This window comes from Ranitomeya variabilis, chromosome 1 (genome assembly GCF_051348905.1).
Source record: "Ranitomeya variabilis isolate aRanVar5 chromosome 1, aRanVar5.hap1, whole genome shotgun sequence".
NCBI lineage: Eukaryota > Metazoa > Chordata > Amphibia > Anura > Dendrobatidae > Ranitomeya > Ranitomeya variabilis.
The window spans coordinates 52367539-52392383 of NC_135232.1; the positions used below are offsets into that span (position 1 = coordinate 52367539).

Sequence of the window (24845 nt, forward strand, 5' to 3'; positions counted from 1 at the left end):
TCAGAGACGGCCGGGTACAGCGGTATCTAGACCTGGTCCCCTAAATAATCTCTTCTGGAAATCCTGTCGTCTGTAGTTTGCAGGAATGCAGATGGAAGAAGCCATAAGCCAACAGCTCCATGTACTGCGGAGGGAAATGAAGCAACTGCAGGCTGAGGCCACCAAACCTACTCAGCTCAACATCATAGAAACCGCCGTTCATCTGGAGAACTTCATCACGTGAGTGGGTGCAGAGTGGGGGGTGTTTGGCGTTCATGCACACGGGTCGGCAGGTGTACGTCCAATACTCTGGCAGGTGTACGTCCAATACTTGGGCAGGTGGACGTCCAATACTTGGGCAGGTGGACGTCAAATACTTGGGCAGGTGGACGTCCAATACTCGGGCAGGTGGATGTCCAATACTCGGGCAGGTGTACGTCCAATACTCGGGCAGGTGTGCGTCCAATACTCGGGCAGGTGTGCGTCCAATACTCGGGCAGGTGGACGTCCAATACTCGGGCAGGTGTACGTCCAATACTCTGGCAGGTGTACGTCCAATACTCTGGCAGGTGGACGTCCAATACTTGGGCAGGTGGACGTCCAATACTTGGGCAGGTGGACGTCCAATACTTGGGCAGGTGGACGTCCAATACTCGGGCAGGTGGATGTCCAATACTCGGGCAGGTGTACGTCCAATACTCGGGCAGGTGTGCGTCCAATACTCGGGCAGGTGGACGTCCAATACTCGGGCAGGTGTACGTCCAGTACTCGGGCAGGTGTACGTCCAATACTCGGGCAGGTGGACGTCCAATACTCGGGCAGGTGGACGTCCAATACTTGGGCAGGTGGACGTCCAATACTGGGGCAGGTGGACGTCCAATACTCGGGCAGGTGGAGGTCCAATACTCGGGCAGGTGTACGTCCAATACTCGGGCAGGTGGACGTCCAATACTCGGGCAGGTGTACGTCCAGTACTCGGGCAGGTGTACGTCCAATACTCGGGTTCGTTGTGCGTCCAATACTCGGGCAGGTGTGCGTCCAATACTCTGGCAGGTGTATGTCCAATATTCGGGCAGGTGTACATCCACTCACACACAGAGATCAGCATGGGACCTCTCCAGCTCCTACATTCTGGTAGACTGCGAACCATTGAACTGTTCTTTATCTCACAAAGACCAAAGACTGCTCGGCTCCTCACTCACTACATTTAGAGAGAGACCCTCGGTTGTCTCTCTCCCAGCTACAGCTCACATCTTGGCTGGTCACTCACCAGCTCCAACGCACTCGCCCCTGCTTTATCCAGCAGACTCACTGGCTCACCAGCAGCACACTCTGAACCCTTCTCCTGGTTCTTAGGAAAACACTGCAGGTTTGTCCTAATCTGGACCGGCAGTGCTAGGACTCAACCCTCCCCTACCTGGCTTTGCTACAATATATACATATAATTTTCCCGTTTTCTTGCCCTGTGCTACATATGTGTGCAGGCATCATATGCCTGAGCTTGTCTTCCTCTGTCCCTCTTACGCCTGGAGCAGTGAGCAGATGACCATCTCTGGGTGGCCGGTGCCCCCATATCTTAGTCCTGTTCCTCATGAAACTTCCTTGTCCCCACATAGGGCTCTTGTAAATGCATACAAAGTGCAGTCTCCGCAGGAGATCCAGAAGATTGGAATCGGGACCTTCTTCGCTGTGGTTGAATTTGTGTGTGACGAGACTCAGCGCCATCCTCCATCTCGCCAGTTCTTCACCTCCTGCATTGAAATACTGGGACAGGTAGGTTTTCTCATACTTGGAAATGCTTCACAACATTCTCACGTCCGTGTGCCAGGTCTGTCCGACATTCAGCCATTTATCCACTATGTCCTCATAGCCAGCCGACTGACCGCAAATCCTGTTATGTCAATGGGGTCTAATGTTCATCTGGAAGTACAGAGCCTTGCAGTAGGGGGACGGTGGGGTACCCTTTTGACTTTTCTAGCACCATATGCTATAATACCTCATTTGTCAGCTCCTACAATGTTTGTCACTTCTGTCTCTTTAAATTGTGCGTTCTTGTAAATGGCCTATTAACATCCCAAACTTAAAGGCTTCTTGGTCCTTTCTCGTCGCAGGTGTTTATAAGCGGGACCCAGTCCGAATGTCGGCCAATACTGCAAACTATCCTGCAGAATCGGAGGCTGTGTAACCTGCTGTCTCCATATTTCACCCCCGCTGCCTCTCCCGGAGAGTTTGTGCATCTGTACGAGAAAGTGGTGGAGTCCATTTCTGAAGACAATAGCGATGTGATCTTTATGCTGCTAACTAAGGTAGGTCATGAAACACTTTTAAGAGATCAGGATCGTGTTTTATCAAAAACTAAGGGTAATGGAGATGTAGCAGAGCTGAGTTGCGAAGATAGCAGAGCTGAGTTGCGAAGATAGCAGAGCTGAGTTGCGGACATGGCAGAGCTGAGTTGGGGACGTGACAGAGCCGATTTGCCGACGTGGCAGAGCCGGGGTGGGGACGTGGCTGAGCTGAGTTGGGGATGTGGCTGAGATGAGTTGGGGATGTGGCAGAGCCGAGTTGGGGACGTGGCAGAGCCGAGTTGAAGACGTGGCTGAGATGAGTTGGGGACGTGGCCGAGATGAGTTGGGGAATTGACAGAGCCGAGTTGGGGACGTGGCAGAGCCGAGTTGGGGACGTGGCTGAGATGAGTTGGGGACGTGGCTGAGATGAGTTGGGGACGTGGCAGAGCCGAGTTGGAGACGTGGCCGAGATGAGTTGGGGATGTGGCAGAGCCGAGTTGAGGATGTGGCAGTGCCGAGTTGGGGACGTGGCAGAGCTGAGGTGGGGACGTGGCAGAGCCGAGTTGGGGACGTGGCAGAGCTGAGGTGGGGATGTGACAGAGCCGAGTTGAGGATGTGGCAGAGCCGAGTTGGGGACGTGGCAGAGCTGAGGTGGGGACGTGGCAGAGCTGAGTTGGGGACGTGGCAGAGCCGAGTTGGGGACGTGGCAAAGCCGAGTTGGGGACGTGGCAGAGCCGAGTTGGGGACGTGGCAGAGCTGAGGTGGGGATGTGGCAGAGCCGAGTTGGGGACATGGCAGAGATGAGTTGGGGACATAGCAGAGCCGAGTTGGGGACATGGCAGAGATGAGTTGGGGACATAGCAGAGCCGAATTGGGGATGTGGCAGAGCCGAATTGGGGACGTGGCAGAGCTGAGTTGGGGACGTGGCAGAGCTGAGGTGGGGGGACGTGGCAGAGCCGAGTTGGGGACGTGGCAGAGCCGAGTTGGGGACGTGGCAGAGCTGAATTGTAAATGCACCAGGGCCAATTTGTGGGCGCATCATGGTGAAACTTGAGAATTAGCAGAGCTGAGTTGCTTAGTTCACCTGCGGGTTTATGTAGTGATGCAGGGCTATGGTCGTTCTGAATGACAAGCTGCTGCCACATCTGTCCCGTCCCGCTGTTCCCTATTACCTGTACAGCTCATTGTTGCAGCCGCCGGCCCCATTCACAATTTTCTTGTCGTTATTTTGCAGTTTGATCTTAACCACTGGTTGAATTCTGCAAAACCTTCCATGTCTGAGCGGAGCAAACTGCTGGAGTCGGTGCACCTGGCTCTGACCCTGTGCGGCCTGACGCCGGAGGACGATCTGCTGATGCCTTTTAATATATTCTGCAAGCACTGGAACTCCATCCTGCGCTACCAGTTCCCGGACCATTACAGCGACTGCCTGAGGCTGCTCATGCAGAGTAAGCCGTCCTCTTGGCTCACATTGAACCCGCTCTTACCTGCACTTTCCCTGTAGGAGATTTAACTATAAGATGCATTATTGGCTCAGATACGGTAACCACAGCGCGGCCCCAAGAAGACGGAAACTTGCTGCACTTTTGCACAGTTTGGCACCGCAGAACAAGTTTTGTGAATTTATGGCCTTATGATATTTCTTCCTTTCCCGCTTATTTCTTCCAGGCTCCTCCGAGCAGCTGCTTAGTCCGGAGTGCTGGAAAACGTCTCTGAAAGCGGTGGGATGTTACACCCCAAGAGTTCTGCCAAGTACCGTCAAGCTGGACCCTAAAGATCCCCTCATCTTTCCAAATTGCACTAACAAAACGATGCTGTCGGCAGAGCAGGTTGGTCGGCTATCAGACTGTGGTGGGTATCGGCACATCCCCTCGCTCTCTGACGTTTTGCCTTACTCACTCTTCCCTGGTCCAGCACTGAGTTTCCCCAGCACTGCTGCCGTTGTCTGTTATTGTCTGAACTTAGCGGCTCTGCCCGAGTTGACAGCACAAGCAGCTAAGCTCACTGATCGGGCAGTGCTGTGACGTCAGCGCTGCAGACAATAACTGAAACCAGGAGCAGCGGCGGAAACTCAGTGCTGGACCAGGGGAGGGTGAATGCAAACAGTTTGTTTTCTGGAAGCACACAATCTTTTTAAGGTGTCCATTGTCACTGATGCTCTATAGCTATCCTGACCTTGCTATGTACATGTATGCACAGCGTAACTGAGCGTACATGTGTCTACACTGGGGAGAGAGGAATAATCTGCCACCAGACCAGATCCGGCAGCGTTCTAGATTTTGTAAAAAGGATTGTGGAAATCCAACAAGGCGCATTCGTCTTTCCTCCTGACATTGATCATCGAGTCGGGACTCCTCCGTAATCAGCCAGTGTGAAGTCATGAAGTTTTTTGTTGTTGTTTTCCCTGTTTCTTTCTAGGTCCTGGAGACGATTAAATGGCTTTCAGACTTTTTCAGCAAGTTGCGTCTTTCTAAACCCGACTTTCAGAGCTTCGGGTTGTTGTCCAAATGGAGTCCGTATGTCCCGGAGGTGAAGACCTTCCTGGAATATCTGGTAAAGAGTCACATCGACTACGAGGTTCTCCATATCAAGCAGGAAGCAATGGGGAATCCCACAGTACAGACAGGTAATGGGATGTGTGTATACCGGGGCTGGGGAGATGGCGCCACATATGTGATCATTTACACGCAAGCGATGCTGCCTGATAAAGGGGCAGAAACCGGTATCTGCAAAGGTCGGAAGTCATTTTCACCTGGAAAATATTTCCTATGTTAATAATAATAATAATAATAATAATAATAATAATATTCCGTATTCCATTTGTACTATTGCTTTTTTTTGGTTGCATTGTATATATGAAACACAGGCAGAAGTGCAATATTATGAGATTTCTTGTCCCCTAAGACAAACCCTTTTATAAATCAGCTCCTCACTATTAGGGAAATGGCTGCTGGGACCACCAGCAATCATCTAACATCCCCCATAAATATTATATGAAAGTTGGCCAAACTCGCAGATTACTACTCACCTGATGACTGGTGGGGGCAGAGTAAGAAATCTGTCTTGTATCGGTCTTAATAAATCCCCCCTTTCCTGTCACCAATGTCTTTTCACTGGAAGTTCCCATTCAAGAAGTTTTCAAGCATCAATGTATTGATAGCTTATCCTAAGGAGAGGCCAAAAAACACTGGGGGAGTCGGACTCTCAGCGTCCCCACCAATGTTGCAGCCTCTGCTCTGTTGACTGCTCCGTCTTCCCGCGCACCAGACGGGGTAATACGCAGCCCAGCCTAAGAAGAGGCCATTAATATCGCGGCCTCTATAATATGTACGATGAGCAGATAATGGCTCTCTAGTAAAGGATTTGCAATGTGCGGCATTTTTCTCCTTTTTTATGTTGTTTTTTTATTATTTTTAAATACACCTTCTTGCAGATTACTGCATTTGGATCCTTTTCTCACTGTTATAATGCAAATGAACAAAATTCTCCCCTTCTCCCCTGTATTTAGTGCTGAAATCTCTACATTCGGTCATCACTGAGCTCTTTAAGCCATGGATAATGGTCCTGGATAAAGATGATAATAGGTAAGATAACGTTGCATTTCTCAGGCCCAGCGTCTAATTCTATGCTCTGAGGCTTCTCACAATCATGACGTCACAAAGGCCGAGTATTTCCATTCAATTCTTCACCGATTTCCATATATTGGTTTGCGGTCTGATATACGGTCTTCAATGCATCTTACAGGTTCTATGATTTAGCAATGATGTTCGGTATTGAAGACCGTATTATGTGTCATATGTGCACATGGATTTCCGATAAAGTATTATCTGTTTATGGGATTTCCCCTTCTTAAATCCTATATTCCCCAGTGTAAAATAAAAACATCAGATACTCCTCTCCTGCACCGGCGCTGTTTCAGCGATGCCGCGTGAGCACTGCAGCCAATCAGCAGCTGTTCATGGGCTACTTCGCTCACACAAGCCTCAGACTTCCGCAGAGAAGTGCGCGTACTGCAGGCCATTACTGGACGCTCATTGGCTGCAGGAGACACGGCATAATAATGTCATACAAGTTCCAGGAGAACCGGCGCCAACATCGCTAGAACGGCGCCAGCACGGGAAGTGAGTATCTGGTATTTTTATTTTACACTGTGTAAGGAAATATAGCATTTAAAGGGGTTGTCTGGCCTTAGGCTACACGTCTGCAGTCACCCTATGTGACTGCAGACTTGTAAATCCTCACATCGCAGGCACTTCGTGCGTGTGACCGCAAGTATGTGATTTTCATACATGCGGTCACATACCAACTAGACGTGTGCCGCCTCGCTCACTGCAAGTGAATTGAGTGAGGCTGGACAAATCTAGTCGGAATGTGTCCAGTAGTATGCAAATTATAAACTTGCGGTCACATGACCACTCGGTGTTTGCACCAACAGTGGATGAAGAATCCTCAGTTTGCATAATGTGAGGATTCACAGGTCTGCAGTCACATAGAATGGAGTAGCCTAAGGCTGGACAGCCCGTTTAAGAAGGAGTTGTCTAAGTTGTGGACAACCCTTTTAAGGTATGCTAATGAAGGTGATTCTGCAAGAACACAGAGCACAAGTGATAGCGCCTGTTCTTTACACTCTGCCCCTTCCTCAGTAATCAGCGCTGCTACCCCTGGCTGGAAAGCGACTCTTGCACCGCGGTCGTCCTGGTCCAGCTCTTTTGTGACTGCATTTTGACTCTGCACCAGAAGTTTCAAGGTGAGTGCTGGAATCATTGTATACGAGATGACGTAACCCTCGTGACAACTCAATGGGGGAGACTTGTATATGTCGGACATCATTTCAAAAAAATTTTTTCGACAGCTTTAGTTTTCACCACCACAGTTAGCCATGTTCCGTTTTTTTCCCCAGCCAAGCTCACCACTTTATAGAAAGTGATGAGACCAAAACAGGAGGTCTCTGTATTATCAGGCGTGAAAGTCACAAGATTTCAGGAATTATTATTATTTTAATATTAAGTAAAAACACCCAAATTTAACATAAAAGCATAATTGAAGCATTAGTAGTCTTTGGCTTGTGAAGCATTATTCAGTGAAATGTCTGCTTCACCTTACCGTCCGGTATAAATCACCATGATTCATGCACAGCGGTGTTTAGTAACTGGCTTTAATACTAGCAAATCACTAATAGCACTGCTCATCGATTTAGATTTTGCATTTTTTTTGTTTTACTCTTTTTTTTTTTAACCATTTTCTATGATATAGCGCACATGGTTCATGAATTTTGTGCAAAATCAGACTGCTCTTTATATTTGTCCTTTGCTTTTTTTAATGCTTTTTCAGAGCAAAAAGTCCCTAGTATGTTGGTGAAGTTGCACAAATAAATCGGGACTGCAAAAAAAAAAAAAAACACCGGAGGAAGCAAAGGGAGATTGGAATACATTTATGCAAAAATTTTGAAGCTTTTTTTTTTAAAAAGAGGTGCAATTGATGAATCGGCAATATGCATCGGGAAAACAAAATAAAAAAAAACAAAACAGGAAACACATAAAATAGACTATAAAAAAGGTGCAAAATAAAAGAAGAATATGGAGGAAATGAAAAACAGGTGAAAACACCTAAAGTGTCCTGCATTTACAAGTCCATCTCCTCATCTTCTTGCAGATCATCTTCTGCCTGGCCAGCGGGGGGCGCTGTGGTTACACCTGATGCACTATTGTGAGACCTGCACTGCACCCATGCACCCCGAGTATATCCTGTATACCTATCACACAGAGTACAGCAGGCTGCCCTGGAAGGACATGTATCCGGACCAGACGCTGATGGAAGAGTTTTTCAAGGTGGGAACCATTATTATCTGTGTGTATTATGTCCTTGTTTTTGGGTCAGGATTTTATTTCCTAGATTATTTTTTTAATAGTCACATAGCAATGTGCAGCCTCGAGTGGACAGCACCCTCCAGGGCTGCATTCGTTAGAGCCAATTTTAAAGGGGTTTTCCATAGCGATAAATAGTTTATGGGGAGTTTTTGGGTTAAAAATAAATAAAAGAAGCAATACTTGCCCCACTGATCCCTGGCGCTCCTGTGTCCCTTCTTTCCGAGTCCCCCTCCTGCCTCTACTTTCTAGTTCCTACTGGCACACAGGAAATGACTACTCAGCCAATCGCTGTCTGCAGCTGTGACAGTTCTCAAGCAGTGATTGACTGCAGCAGTCACATGTCCTGGAAGCAGAGACTGGAGGGAACCGGTAGGATCCAAAAGGAGCAACATACGGCTGGTGAAGTCAGTTTTGCGTCCTTTTTTAAAAAAAGAATTTTAACCCTTTTTATTATTGTAAATGTTTTGAGAAGGTCCGATAATTCAGATTGTAGTAATACGGCGCTCAGTTATCAGGGTGCACAGTAACTAGCACACCCACAGCTGATCACCGGGGGTCCGGCTGATGCTGATATCTAGGGGTGTCTGATGACGCCCCCCGCACATTCCTCCTGGGGGCATGGATGAGGGTCGCACAGTGTGGTCCAGTATATGTCGGTCATGGATTTTCTGCGCTAATTGTCTTCATCCACTAGGTGGAGCGAGGAAGCCCCAAGAGCTGTTTCCTGTTTCTGGGGGGTGTATTATGTGACGTGAACTGGATGAACGTCCTGGCCGATGCCTGGGGTCCCATTCCGCGGCCAGAAACCCACCGCATGCTGGTTTGCCTCCTATACATGCTGGTATTTCTCACCAAAGAGGAGCAGCTGATAGAGGAGCCGGTACGCTGTCCTACCACGCTGCATAGCCTGAGACTTCCACTAGGATCAGATCTCTCATTGCTATTCTTCTTTTTGCAGGGGGCTCCTTTAATTAGCCTCTTGGGGCAGGCTGGCACTTTGTCCTGGCACTTGGTGGATGCCGTGTCTTACCAAAATGTCATAGGGTATTTCAGCAGCCATTACCCTCCCTCTGTCATCCTGAGCTCCCACCTGGCAGACGAGCTGCTCCTGAAGCTCCTCCGTGTCTCCGCTGGATTCTCCTCCTTTCCTGACTGCAGCATTTACTCCGTGAGTGCAGGACGCCATATGTACAGGGGCTCAGGGTCACCCTTACTGCTTTGGGGAAGGGGCTGGATTTCCCGGCACAGTGCAAACGTTACAGTTAACAGGGGAGTAATTATGGACGTTCCTAACTTTCATGATATATAACACTGACTCATGTGTAAGGGCTGGTTTCCTTTAAAATAACATTAGAGTTCAGCATCTTCCGACTCATCCAGTTCAGAACATGAAAAACTTCTGATTAGTTTGGTCTCCACTTTGTGTCACGTGCTTTTCCCTAATGAATCAGAGTAATAAACAGTGATGTTACAGTACAGAGATAATACACAGCGATGTCACAGTACAGGGATAACACACAGCGATGTCACAGTACAGAGATAATACACAGCGATGTCACAGTACAGAGATAATACACAGCGATGTCACAGTACAGGGATAATACACACAGTGATGTCACAGTACAGAGATAATACACAGCGATGTCACAGTACAGAGATAATACACAGCGATGTCACAGTACAGAGATAATACACAGCGATGTCACAGTACAGAGATAATACACAGCGATGTCACAGTACAGGGATAATACACAGCGATGTCACAGTACAGGGATAATACACACAGTGATGTCACAGTACAGGGATAATACACAGCGATGTCACAGTACAGAGATAATACACAGCGATGTCACAGTACAGAGATAATACACACAGTGATGTCACAGTACAGGGATAATACACACAGTGATGTCACAGTACAGAGATAATACACAGCGATGTCACAGTACAGAGATAATACACAGCGATGTCACAGTACAGAGATAATACACAGCGATGTCACAGTACAGAGATAATACACAGCGATGTCACAGTACAGAGATAATACACAGCGATGTCACAGTACAGGGATAATACACAGCGATGTCACAGTACAGAGATAATACACAGCGATGTCACAGTACAGGGATAATACACAGCGATGTCACAGTACAGAGATAATACACAGCGATGTCACAGTACAGGGATAATACACACAGTGATGTCACAGTACAGGGATAATACACAATGATGTCACAGTACAGGGATAATACACAGCGATGTCACAGTACAGAGATAATACACAGCGATGTCACAGTACAGGGATAATACACAGCGATGTCACAGTACAGGGATAATACACAGCGATGTCACAGTACAGAGATAATACACAGCGATGTCACAGTACAGGGATAATACACACAGTGATGTCACAGTACAGGGATAATACACAGCGATGTCACAGTACAGAGATAATACACAGCGATGTCACAGTACAGAGATAATACACACAGTGATGTCACAGTACAGGGATAATACACACAGTGATGTCACAGTACAGAGATAATACACAGCGATGTCACAGTACAGAGATAATACACAGCGATGTCACAGTACAGAGATAATACACAGCGATGTCACAGTACAGAGATAATACACAGCGATGTCACAGTACAGAGATAATACACAGCGATGTCACAGTACAGGGATAATACACAGCGATGTCACAGTACAGAGATAATACACAGCGATGTCACAGTACAGAGATAATACACAGAGATGTCACAGTACAGAGATAATACACAGCGATGTCACAGTACAGGGATAATACACAGCGATGTCACAGTACAGGGATAATACACAGCGATGTCACAGTACAGGGATAATACACAGCGATGTCACAGTACAGAGATAATACACAGCGATGTCACAGTACAGAGATAATACACAGCGATGTCACAGTACAGGGATAATACACAGAGATGTCACAGTACAGAGATAATACACAGCGATGTCACAGTACAGAGATAATACACAGCGATGTCACAGTACAGGGATAATACACAGCGATGTCACAGTACAGGGATAATACACAGCGATGTCACAGTACAGGGATAATACACAGCGATGTCACAGTACAGAGATAATACACAGCGATGTCACAGTACAGGGATAATACACACAGTGATGTCACAGTACAGGGATAATACACAGCGATGTCACAGTACAGAGATAATACACAGCGATGTCACAGTACAGAGATAATACACACAGTGATGTCACAGTACAGGGATAATACACACAGTGATGTCACAGTACAGAGATAATACACAGCGATGTCACAGTACAGAGATAATACACAGCGATGTCACAGTACAGAGATAATACACAGCGATGTCACAGTACAGAGATAATACACAGCGATGTCACAGTACAGAGATAATACACAGCGATGTCACAGTACAGGGATAATACACAGCGATGTCACAGTACAGAGATAATACACAGCGATGTCACAGTACAGAGATAATACACAGAGATGTCACAGTACAGAGATAATACACAGCGATGTCACAGTACAGGGATAATACACAGCGATGTCACAGTACAGGGATAATACACAGCGATGTCACAGTACAGGGATAATACACAGCGATGTCACAGTACAGAGATAATACACAGCGATGTCACAGTACAGAGATAATACACAGCGATGTCACAGTACAGAGATAATACACAGAGATGTCACAGTACAGAGATAATACACAGCGATGTCACAGTACAGGGATAATACACAGCGATGTCACAGTACAGGGATAATACACAGCGATGTCACAGTACAGGGATAATACACAGCGATGTCACAGTACAGAGATAATACACAGCGATGTCACAGTACAGGGATAATACACAGCGATGTCACAGTACAGGGATAATACACAGCGATGTCACAGTACAGAGATAATACACAGCGATGTCACAGTACAGAGATAATACACAGCGATGTCACAGTACAGGGATAATACACAGCGATGTCACAGTACAGGGATAATAAACAGCGATGTCACAGTACAGGGATAATACACAGCGATGTCACAGTACAGGGATAATACACACAGTGATGTCACAGTACAGGGATAATACACATAGTGATGTTACAGTACAGGGATAATACACAGCGATGTCACAGTACAGGGATAATAAACACAGTGATGTCACAGTACAGGGATAATACACACAGTGATGTCACAGTACAGGGATAATACACAGTGATGTCACAGTACAGAGATAATAAACACAGTGATGTCACAGTACAGGGATAATACACACAGTGATGTCACAGTACAGGGATAATACACACAGTGATGTCACAGTACAGGGATAATACACACAGTGATGTCACAGTACAGGGATAATACACATAGTGATGTTACAGTACAGGGATAATACACAGTGATGTCACAGTACAGGGATAATACACACACTGATGTCACAGTACAGGGATAATACACACAGTGATGTCACAGTACAGGGATAATACACAGTGATGTCACAGTACAGGGATAATACACACAGTGATGTTACAGTACAGGGATAATACACAGTGATGTCACAGTACAGAGATAATACACAGCGATGTCACAGTACAGGGATAATGCACACAGTGATGTCACAGTACAGGGATAATACACAGCGATGTCACAGTACAGAGATAATACACAGTGATGTCACAGTACAGGGATAATACACAGTGATGTCACAGTACAGGGATAATACACAGTGATGTCACAGTACAGGGATAATACACACAGTGATGTTACAGTACAGGGATAATACACAGTGATGTCACAGTACAGGGATAATACACACAGTGATGTCACAGTACAGGGATAATACACAGTGATGTCACAGTACAGGGATAATACACAGTGATGTCACAGTACAGGGATAATACACACAGTGATGTCACAGTACAGGGATAATACACAGTGATGTCACAGTACAGGGATAATACACAGTGATGTCACAGTACAGGGATAATACACAGTGATGTCACAGTACAGGGATAATACACAGTGATGTCACAGTACAGGGATAATACACAGTGATGTCACAGTACAGGGATAATGCACACAGTGATGTCACAGTACAGGGATAATACACACAGTGATGTCACAGTACAGGGATAATACACAGTGATGTCACAGTACAGGGATAATACACAGTGATGTCACAGTACAGGGATAATACACAGTGATGTCACAGTACAGGGATAATACACACAGTGATGTCACAGTACAGGGATAAAACACAGTGATGTCACAGTACAGGGATAATACACACAGTGATGTCACAGTACAGGGATAATACACACAGTGATGTCACAGTACAGGGGTAATACACAGTGATGTCACAGTACAGGGATAATACACACAGTGATGTCACAGTACAGGGGTAATACACAGTGATGTCACAGTACAGGGATAATACATAGTGATGTCACAGTACAGGGATAATACATAGTGATGTCACAGTACAGGGATAATACATAGTGATGTCACAGTACAGTAATGATATACTCAGTGATGTCACTGTATAGAGATAATAAATATATTGATGTCACAGAACCAATGTTATAAATAGGTTTTAGTTTGCAGGTACTGTATATATTTTTTAGGATTAATAATTGCTTTCTTTACTCCTTGGACGGCACACGCCATACTTGTACAGCTGTCACGCTCCTTCACTATATGTAGAAGGCCCAGGAGCTGACCGCACTATAAACCATGTATTGCACAGCCGACACAAAGCTAATTTTTTCAGTAGCAAAGAATCGCCAAAAACCACAGATGACCCGCTTTCTGTCACCTTAGTTTACATTGATTGCATGGATCCTAGGAGCGCACATGCTGGAGCATTGTAACTTTCACTTCCGCCGCTCCCTCCGCTCACACGTTCACCTTAAATTGCTGTTTGTTTCGCAGGACGTGACCCCTAAATGCCGGATCTACATTCAGCAGATGGTCCAGTTTATGGGCTCCTTGGAACAGAATGGGAAGATCAGTGTTTCTGCCCTAGAGCAGGAGATGTCCAAACTACTGGACGATATTGTCATCTTCAGCCCTCCAGGTGGGAGATCTGCTACCTCCGGGTGATGCTACACTATCTGATAGGAAAGCCTTACCGCCACTGATCTCAGCTCAGCTTCCGATTTCTGTAGCTATGTACACAGTGACTGCACCAGCAGAATAGTGAGTGCAGCTCTGGGGTATAATACAGGATGTAACTCAGGATCAGTAATGTAATGTATGTACACAGTGACTGCACCAGCAGAATAGTGAGTGCAGCTCTGGAGTATAATACAGGATGCAACTCAGGATCAGTACAGGATCAGTAATGTAATGTATGTACACAGTGACTGCACCAGCAGAATAGTGAGTGCAGCTCTGAAGTATAAAACAGGATGTAACTCAGGATCAGTAATGTAATGTATGTACACACTGACTGCACCAGCAGAATAGTGAGTGCAGCTCTGGGGTATAATACAGGATGTAACTCAGGATCAGTAATGTAATGTATGTACACAGTGACCGCACCAGCAGACTAGTGAGCGCAGCTCTGGGGTATAATACAGGATGTAACTCAGGATTAGTAATGTAATGTGTGTACACAGTGTTCCCACCAGCAGAATAGTGAGTGCAGCTCTGGAGTATAATAATACAGGCTGTAACTCAGGATCAGTAATGTTATGTATGTACACAGTGACTGCACCAGCAGAATAGTGAGTGCAGCTCTGGGGTATAATACAGGATGTAACTCAGGATCAGTAATGTAATGTATGTACACAGTGACTGCACCAGCAGAATAGTGAGTGCAGCTCTGGGGTATAATACAGGATGTAACTCAGGATTAGTAATGTAATGTGTGTACACAGTGACTGCACCAGCAGAATAGTGAGTGCAGCTCTGAGGTATAATACAGGATGTAACTCAGGATTAGTAATGTAATGTGTGTACACAGTGTTCCCACCAGCAGAATAGTGAGTGCAGCTCTGGGGTATAATACAGGATATAACTCAGGATCAGTAATGTAATGTATGTACACAGTGACTGCACCAGCAGAATAGTGAGTGCAGCTCTGGAGTATAATACAGGATGTAACTCAGGATCAGTAATGTAATGTATGTACACAGTGACTGCACCAGCAGAATAGTGAGTGCAGCTCTGGAGTATAATACAGGATGCAACTCAGGATCAGTACAGGATCAGTAATGTAATGTATGTACACAGTGACTGCACCAGCAGAATAGTGAGTGCAGCTCTGGAGTATAATACAGGATGTAACTCAGGATCAGTACAGGATCAGTAATGTAATGTATGTACACAGTGACTGCACCAGCAGAATAGTGAGTGCAGCTCTGGGGTATAATACAGGATGTAACTCAGGATCAGTAATGTAATGTATGTACACAGTGACTGCACCAGCAGAATAGTGAGTGCAGCTCTGGAGTATAATACAGGATGTAACTCAGGATCAGTACAGGATCAGTAATGTAATATATGTACACAGTGACTGCACCAGCAGAATAGTGAGTGCAGCTCCGGAGTATAATACAGGATGTAACTCAGGATCAGTAATGTAATGTATGCACACAGTGACTGCACCAGCAGAATAGTGAGTGCAGCTCTGGGGTATAATACAGGATGTAACTCAGGATCAGTACAGGATCAGTAATGTAATGTATGTACACAGTGACTGCACCAGCAGAATAGTGAGTGCAGCTCTGGGGTATAATACAGGATGTAACTCAGGATCAGTAATGTAATGTATGTACACAGTGACTGCACCAGCAGAATAGTGAGTGCAGCTCCGGAGTATAATACACATGTAACTCTGTCTATCCTGCTCTGTCCTATTTTCTAGATCTGGAGGTCCAGAAGCGTCACATGGCGTTAAGCAGTTTGTTCATGGAGCTCCTGATGGTGATGAATAACGCCAGTGTGACCACCGCTGAATCTCTGCGTGGAGCTCTGCTCAAGTGGATTGATAGCAAAGTACAAGGCATGATGGTGATGCCGCTCCTAACAGCAGCATGCCAGAGCTTGGCATCGATTAAACACATGGCGGAGGCGACTGAAGCCTGTATACTGGCGTACTTCAGAGACGGTAAGTAGCTCCTCTGCTCTCTGTATGACAATCGGTGCCGTCACATTGTTCTTCTTTTATAGGGGGACGACTGTTGTCTCCTCGCCACCATCCAGCGGTGATGTATGAAGCTTTTATTACATCTGCTTAGGTCACATAATCTGATCTCTGTTGTTTGCATTCATCACACTTAAAGGGGCTGTCCAGTTCGGATAACGCTTCTTATATGCACTTTACGGGAGGTAACAGAGGGGGCTTCCTCATATCTTGATGTAAGCATTTAGCTAGAGCTTTTCTCTGTCTGCGGAGGAGCTGCCCTGTCCTCTGTTATTGCTGCACCTCGCCCCCATAGATTACTCCTGATTGCTAGAGGGTCCCAGGGGAACACTGTACTTTTCTGTGAGGGTCTCGGAGGGTTGATTCCTTCCAGCACCGGCAATGCTAGTCTGTCAGAGGACCCCCTGAACACCTATAGCAACGTGTATCCTCAATGTTAATAATTGATAGGAGGGTGATAACTCGAGGAAAAGTTCCTGCTTCATCCTCCCCTGACAATGAAGCCCTGACAATGGAGGCAGCACAGGGTGGGATGACTGTGACAGACTGTGATCTGTAGTCCTGATGTCACTTACCGTTCCCCCATTCCTACTCCGCCACTTTCCTCTCTGTGTTATACTTCAGAGCTGCATTCACAATCTGCCAGCATCTCATCCGCTTCTGCACAGAGCTTGTTCTCTTGTATTCTGTCATCTCATACTGAACACCATGCAAAGGTGTGTCTGACGACAGGCAGAATTATGAATGCAGCTCTGGACTATTAACTTAAACACAACCCAGGACTCGTCCATCGTAAATATTACTACTTATAGTTATAATGAATATGTAGAATGGCGTTTAAAGTCGTCCCCTCTGTTTGTTTCATTCCCAGAGACCCTGCACAACCAGAACCCAGGCTGGGGCCCGATCCTGGCGTCCTTGCAGGTGCCCGAACTTACTACTGAGGAGTTTCTCCAAGAATGCCTCACCCTGGGCAGTTACCTAACGCTTCACGTGTACGTTCTGCAATGTCTGAATCGAGAACAGACCCTCGCCAACGAGCTGCGGATCCTGGTGAAAATCTCCAAGTGGATAGAGCAGGCGCAGCCGAGGTAAAAACCCCATATAAAGCCTCTCATAAAACATCCCGTAGACTGTAAGTGGGCTGCAAGGGGATTTACCCCCACTTAGCTTCCTTTTCCAGGATTTGGAGGCCTCTTCCTGCAAGCGCCAATTGGTGCGGTTCCTTAATTACTGACGTTTTTTTTGTTTTTGGCCCCTTTATTTTTTTTTCTCCTACCCATAATGCAGGAATCGTACTTGGTTTTTTTTTATTCTTCTTCTATCAACTTAACTGTAAGAGGGCTTGTTTTCTGCAGAAAATGTTGTAGCTTTTGAATGACACCATTCATTTTACCATATAATGCAATTAAAAAAAAAAAAATGGGAAAAAAATACCAAATTTAAAAGAAAAAAAAATTACATTCCGCCATTTTTTTTTAGTTTGTTTTTATCACGTTGTCTTTGCAGTAAAAAAGAAAAAGAACCGGGGACATGTTTCATCGCGCCAGTATAGTTACGGTGGTGGCAAAAAAAGTATGATGTGTTGGCATCTTCTCAGACCCGTAATATTTCACTTCTTAATAGCATTGGGGGCACAAGATATAAACCCTGCCACTAGGAGGCGTAACATTAGGTATAAAAAAAAAAGAGTGTTGGCTCTGCCGGGTAGGCTATCCCCATTTCTCAGAGATGAGGCAGTTTTAGCATAGTGTCATTCGGAGGCAGACACAACCTGGATCAGGTCTTTATTATCTTTCCGGTGGTGTGGTTGTCCTCCACCTTTAGGTTGTTATCCACGAAGGACACACCGTACAATCCACAGTGTTATTTCGGCCTGTGACACGTCCCTCATGGCTGCTGCGAGCATCACTTTCTCTCCGCCTTTATTGGGGGGCACAGTTCTCACTCCTACGGACCCTCAGGCATGGTTTTCTTCCTCCTGGTGATAGCAATATACACTCATGGCTTCCGGTGTCCCCCATGAAGGGTATGGAAAACGCGGATTTTACAGTAAGTACCAAAAATCCTGTTTGTTTTTTCTCCATTTTTAGCTCCGTCAATGAAGAACCCAAACTCTTCCTGTGGATCCATAAGATTCTGCAGTTGTCTCTGATTCAGGTGGAACAGAACGACATTGAAGTGACCGAGCATGTCCTCCGGACCCTGGTCTCAGTCCAGGCTCGCCTCTGCCTCCTCAGTGAGGAAAGAATGTCTACTGGTATCCTGGGGGCGATCGGCCTTGGAAGAAAGTCTCCTCTCTCAGCCAGGTAAGGCCTCGTGTCGTAAGTGACATCTTCGTTACAAGTCAGCAACAGTTAGATCCTTACCTGAAGACATCTGTAAATGTTCAGAAACCTAAAAAGTCCCACAAAAATCTGTCTAGCAATTTCCAGGAAATAAGAGAGGGAGGAGGGGGATGCAGCTGCAGTTTATTTCTGTGTCTACAATTGCATGCTGTGAGAGGGGAGGAGGAGCAGAGGTAGAAAGACACCTGATTATGTGAGAGTGCAGCAGTAGCATCCCCACAAGCAAGAGACCGCTCAATACACCATGTATAGTGATAAGGATGGAAAAGACCCCCTAACACACAGAGTATTGCTTGCAGTATTGCATATAGATTTACAGCTTCCTACCCTTTGTATATAGCCGTAGTTTTCTAAGTGAGCTGAGCTTGTAAGGTCTCTTTAGAGCGTGCCGTATAATCTCTTGTTTTATGCTTATTTCAGATTTAGGATTATCGCTCGCAGTCTGGCAGCCTTTGTTTTAGCCCAAATTCCTGCTGAAAATCAAGTGCGCCTTAAGGCAGGGACTGGGCCTCATCTGTCGCCAAAAGCTCAGCAGGTACCTGTATAACTTTATTATATTCAGATCAGACGTGGAAGTGCGGTCTTCTCTTGCACAGATCCTGAGGTCCTTATTGTTTTATTGCTCAGGGCAGTATTCACTATTCTGCAGGCTTCAGAGCTGAAATATCCCAGCATTGCCTGCTTTATTAGGGTCTGTAACCCTAATGTGCACACTCCAGTAATTACATGTTCCCCTGCATTCAGTGCCAGACAAATGCCAAATGGGCCGGTACTGGCAGTGGGCTGCATACAATCCACATAACCTTCAGTGATCTGTTTACATAGGTGACGCGACTACTGTTAAAGTCTGTAGAAAGCCATCCGATCCCTGCTCCGTTACTCACCTTGGCATTCTGCAAGCTGTGTCATACTGCTGCATTATTACTAAAGGGGACATTATTACTATCTGGAGACATAACAGGGGTATTATTACTATGTGGAGGAACAAAGGGGGCTTTATTACTATATGGAGACATAACAGGGGTATTATTACTATGTGGAGGAGCAAAGGGAACATTATTACTATGTAGAGACATAAAGGGGGCATTATTACTATGTGTAGGAACAAAGGGGGCATTATTACTATGTAGAGAGCTAAAGGGGGCATTATTAGTATGTAGAGGAACAATGGGAGCATTATTAGTATGCAGAGACATAAAGGGGGCACTATTAGTATGTAGAGACATAAAGGGGCATTATTAGTATGTCGAGATATAAAGGGGGCACTATTACTATGTAGAGACACAAAGGGGGCACTATTAGTATGTAGAGACACAAAGGGGGCATTATTAGTATGCAGAGACATAAAGGGGGCATTATTAGTATGTAGACATAAAGGGGGCATTATTAGTATGCAGAGACACAAAGGGGGCATTATTAGTATGCAGAGACATAAAGGGGGCATTATTAGTATGTAGAGACATAAAGGGGGCATTGTTACTATGTAGAGACATAAAGGGGGCATTATTAGTATGTAGAGACATAAAGGGGGCATTATTAGTATGCAGAGACACAAAGGGGGCATTATTAGTATGTAGAGACATAAAGGGGGCATTATTACTATGTAGAGACATAAAGGGAGCATTATTACTATGTAGAGACATAAAGGGAGCATTATTACTATCTGGAGACATAACAGGGGTATTATTACTATGTGTAGGAACAAAGGGGGCATTATTAGTATGCAGAGGAACAATGGGAGCATTATTAGTATGCAGAGACATAAAGGGGGCATTATTAGTATGCAGAGACACAAAGGGGGCATTATTAGTATGCAGAGACATAAAGGGGGCATTATTAGTATGCAGAGACATAAAGGGGGTATTATTAGTATGCAGAGACACAAAGGGGGCATAATTAGTATGCAGAGACACAAAGGGGGCATTATTAGTATGCAGAGACACAAAGGGGGCATTATTACTATGTACAGACATAAAGGGGGCATTATTACTATGTAGAGACATAAAGGGGGCATTATTACTATGTAGAGACATAAAGGGGGCATTATTACTATGTACAGACATAAAGGGGGCATTATTACTATGTACAGACATAAAGGGGGCATTATTAGTATGTGCAGACATAAAGGGGGCATTATTACTATGTACAGACATAAAGGGGGCATTATTACTATGTAGAGACATAAAGGGGGCATTATTACTATGTACAGACATAAAGGGGGCATTATTACTATGTACAGACATAAAGGGGGCATTATTAGTATGCAGAGACACAAAGGGGGCATTATTACTATGTACAGACATAAAGGGGGCATTATTACTATGTAGAGACATAAAGGGGGCATTATTACTATGTACAGACATAAAGGGGGCATTATTACTATGTAGAGACATAAAGGGGGCATTATTACTATGTACAGACATAAAGGGGGCATTATTACTATGTAGAGACATAAAGGGGGCATTATTACTATGTAGAGACATAAAGGGGGCATTATTACTATGTACAGACATAAAGGGGGCATTATTACTATGTAGAGACATAAAGGGGGCATTATTACTATGTACAGACATAAAGGGGGCATTATTACTATGTAGAGACATAAAGGGGGCATTATTACTATGTAGAGACATAAAGGGGGCATTATTAGTATGTGCAGATATAGCGGCGTCATTATTACTTCAGAGGAACTATGCTAAGGACTGTTGTTGCCGGCTGCAGCTGGATGCACTGGATCCCCAGTTATAATTAATCCCATATGTTCAATATGAGGGTGATATGTCCGGATTTTTTATTTTTGTCTATCACACCTAGACCCATAACATAAAGTAAAAAGTTATCAAAATTTCGCATAGAAACCAAATGGTATCACTGAAAGTCATCTTGTCCCACAAGGAAAGCGGCGTGTCAACTTCAAATTTGTCTGTGTGTGGCCCATTTACCTGGCCGGGATTGAGACCCCTGCCGTAGACACTGTGTCACTCCAGTACATAGCTGGCTGTCCTGCTTTTGATAAACTATGCATCTGACAGCACACTGATCCTCTATTCTGTCCATACTCTTTCCTTCTTTTTTCTTAAAGCACCACTCTAGTGTTTTTTTTTATTTCACCTCTGCAGTGGTGCTTTAAATGTAAGCCCCCTGTCTCATACTCACCTTCTGTCATTTTCATATGTTTTCACCGCTGCTCCCGTCGTTCTGCGGCGAAAAGCGACCTGTCTGCAGCTCCAGTGTTTCACAGAGCGGCGCGGAGGTCACTTTTCAATACAAGTCTATGACAGCCTCGTTCTGGCCTCATAGACTTGTATTGAGAGCTTGTGACATCGCCTCTGGCTTCTGGCCAGTCAGAAGATACTGTCACAAGATGACGCCGCAGGACAGGAGCGGAACTGGAGAACGGTGATGACGCCGGAGGGTGAGTGTACGACTGGGGCAGGAGGCTTAGATTTAAAGCACCACTCCAGTGCTGAAAAAAAACCCGCTGGAGTGGTGCTTTAATGTTACCAGCAGGGTAAAGGTACTGGAGGTTGTATATTGCACATCAGAGACTGCAGTAAGTAGTAATGTAACTAAGTGTTCATGGAGGGCAGATCACAGAGCCCGAAAATAGAGAGGAAAGCACAGTGGAGGCCGATTATGGAGAGACGAGGGGCATCAAACACTGTAAGCATGAGTGTCAGTTCCAGTTAGAAAAGATCGGTGATGGTCAGTAGAAGGAGGAATCAGTCCAGGAATGAAGCTGTGCTGATACAAGAGGCCTAGTGAAGACAGCAGCACCCTGGACACACAGGCCGCACATCCAGCCTATATTACTGGGGGGACGGAGAGGAAAACATTAAAACTCAGAGCACCCTGTATATAAGGGGGAAATTAATGAATAAATGAAGCAATGGAGATGCTTTAACAATCGACTTCAGGATTTCCACTCACTGAGAGCCAAATGAGGGGACCTTGACATAATGTTAGTGATGTCCTCACCCATAAGGTAATCTGTATTTCTATACTCCAGGCATTGAATACGGTGGAGTCCCTGAGCTCGGGGAAACAGTATGCGGAGTACCAGGAGCAGATCTCGCAGGCCGTTCAGTTTATCCAGTACCCGGGCCACTGTCTTCAGGACGGGAACACGCTGCTAGCCCTCCTCATCAACTCCCTGTACCCAGAAGTGCATTATCTGAACATCATCCGATAACCGGGGAACATCCCGCATCTGGGACTCTTTTTTTTTTTTTTTTAATGTTTTTTTTCTTTCCCTCCATGTTTTGGTGACTACTTTATTTCCCCACGCGTTTCATGTTTTTAGAACAAAAAATGATGTATTGATGTTTATGTGTGTGCAATAGTCAAAGGAAGAAAAGTTATCCACGTGTCGAGTCTGGTGGAGCGGCAGGAAAGAGATATATTGTGTATAAGAGTCATCCGTAAAGGACAGAGATGGGAACGGAAATTGCGAATACGATTCAGGCATGTGCCGCCTTAAAGGGGCTCTCCACTCAAACTTTTTTTTTTCTTTTTAATCTGATTACTAATGCAGGCTAAAAATGGGATGACATGTCGTGATTGCCGTCAGGCTGCTTTTCTTCTGTTTTGCCAAAGGCACAATTCATTTTTCCAAATTACAGCCATTTTTTTTGTGTAGTTATATCTGTGTCCACAAGAGGGCAGTATTATATTAAATTTTTGTGAAGAAGAGGGAGAAGTAGAAATATTCCTCTGATGGGCGACAGCGGGCGCAGGGAAAAGTGTATAAAGTCTGCGCTCCTTCCCGAGACATGATGGCAGAGACATATAGAATATAAAAGTGTATTTAGCAAATGTTAATTATTTTATCACCATTGGAGGAATGTTTCCTGCACCAGTAATGTGAATATCCGTTGCAGTCGGAGTTGCCCTTTAATTGTTCCTATACAGTTGTTTATTACTACTTGATGGCAATTTACACAATCCCCTGAATATAGAGTGACAGTGCCAAAAAAAAAAAAGACGCCATGATCCGCTGTGCCTGAAGGACATACGTGGGATGTAGTGAGGTTATTGGATAGTTTGGAAGACGGAGTAAAAGGGTCAGCAGCTAAAGGGTTAATTGCCAAACCAGAAATGTATATGTGTATTATGTGTCTGTAGTTACTAGTGGAAGTGATGTATGATGTATATGTGATTTATTTATAAAAAGGGCTTTCATCATTATGTAACTGGCTTCTTGTCAGCCATTTGTTGGGGACTAATCAATCCACGTACCTGTTCTGTACAGAAGCCGAACACTGAAAGGGTACGTTCCCCCTAATAACAAGCTGATCCACTGTGTGTATACATTACTGATCCTGAGTTACATCCTGTATTATACCCCAGAGCTGCACTCACTATTCTGCTGGTGCAGTCACTGTGTACATACATTACATTACTGATCCTGAGTTACATCCTGTATTATACCCCAGAGCTGCACTCACTATTCTGCTGGTGCAGTCACTGTGTACATACATTACATTACTGATCCGGAGTTACATCCTGTATTATACCCCAGAGCTGCACTCACTATTCTGCTGGTGCAGTCACTGTGTACATACATTACATTACTGATCCTGAGTTATATCCTGTATTATACCCCAGAGCTGCACTCACTATTCTGCTGGTGCAGTCACTGTGTACATACATTACATTACTGATCCTGAGTTACATCCTGTATTACACTCCAGAGCTGCGCTCACTATTCTGCTGGTGCAGTCACTGTGTACATACATTACATTACTGATCCTGAGTTACATCCTGTATTATACCCCAGAGCTGCACTCACTATTCTGCTGGTGCAGTCACTGTGTACATACATTACATTACTGATCCTGAGTTACATCCTGTATTATACTCCAGAGCTGCACTCACTATTCTGCTGGTGCAGTCACTGTGTACATACATTACATTACTGATCCTGAGTTACATCCTGTATTATACTCCAGAGCTGCACTCACTATTCTGCTGGTGCAGTCACTGTGTACATACATTACATTACTGATCCTGTACTGATCCTGATTACATCCTGTATTACACTCCAGAGCTGCGCTCACTATTCTGCTGGTGCAGTCACTGTGTACATACATTACATTACTGATCCTGAGTTACATCCTGTATTATACCCCAGAGCTGCACTCACTATTCTGCTGGTGCAGTCACTGTGTACATACATTACATTA

The 24845-nt window shown here is 45.2% G+C and overlaps 1 protein-coding gene across 1 annotated transcript in view; it reads left to right on the top strand.

Annotated features, from left to right (window-relative positions):
- EPG5 (ectopic P-granules 5 autophagy tethering factor) overlaps positions 1–23852 on the top strand; it is a 97097-nt gene extending 73245 nt beyond the window's left edge. The window contains exons 28-44 of the mRNA XM_077283722.1: positions 77–219; positions 1596–1752; positions 2091–2285; positions 3499–3712; positions 3933–4093; positions 4683–4890; positions 5773–5848; positions 6908–7011; positions 7917–8092; positions 8826–9011; positions 9090–9299; positions 14095–14239; positions 16034–16276; positions 17184–17403; positions 18406–18621; positions 19081–19195; positions 22670–23852. Of these exons, the coding sequence (XP_077139837.1) occupies positions 77–219; positions 1596–1752; positions 2091–2285; positions 3499–3712; positions 3933–4093; positions 4683–4890; positions 5773–5848; positions 6908–7011; positions 7917–8092; positions 8826–9011; positions 9090–9299; positions 14095–14239; positions 16034–16276; positions 17184–17403; positions 18406–18621; positions 19081–19195; positions 22670–22852 (2952 nt within the window). The 3' untranslated portion in view covers positions 22853–23852. The remainder of the gene's footprint in view (positions 1–76; positions 220–1595; positions 1753–2090; positions 2286–3498; positions 3713–3932; positions 4094–4682; positions 4891–5772; positions 5849–6907; positions 7012–7916; positions 8093–8825; positions 9012–9089; positions 9300–14094; positions 14240–16033; positions 16277–17183; positions 17404–18405; positions 18622–19080; positions 19196–22669) is intronic.
- The last annotated feature ends 993 nt before the right edge of the window (positions 23853–24845 follow it).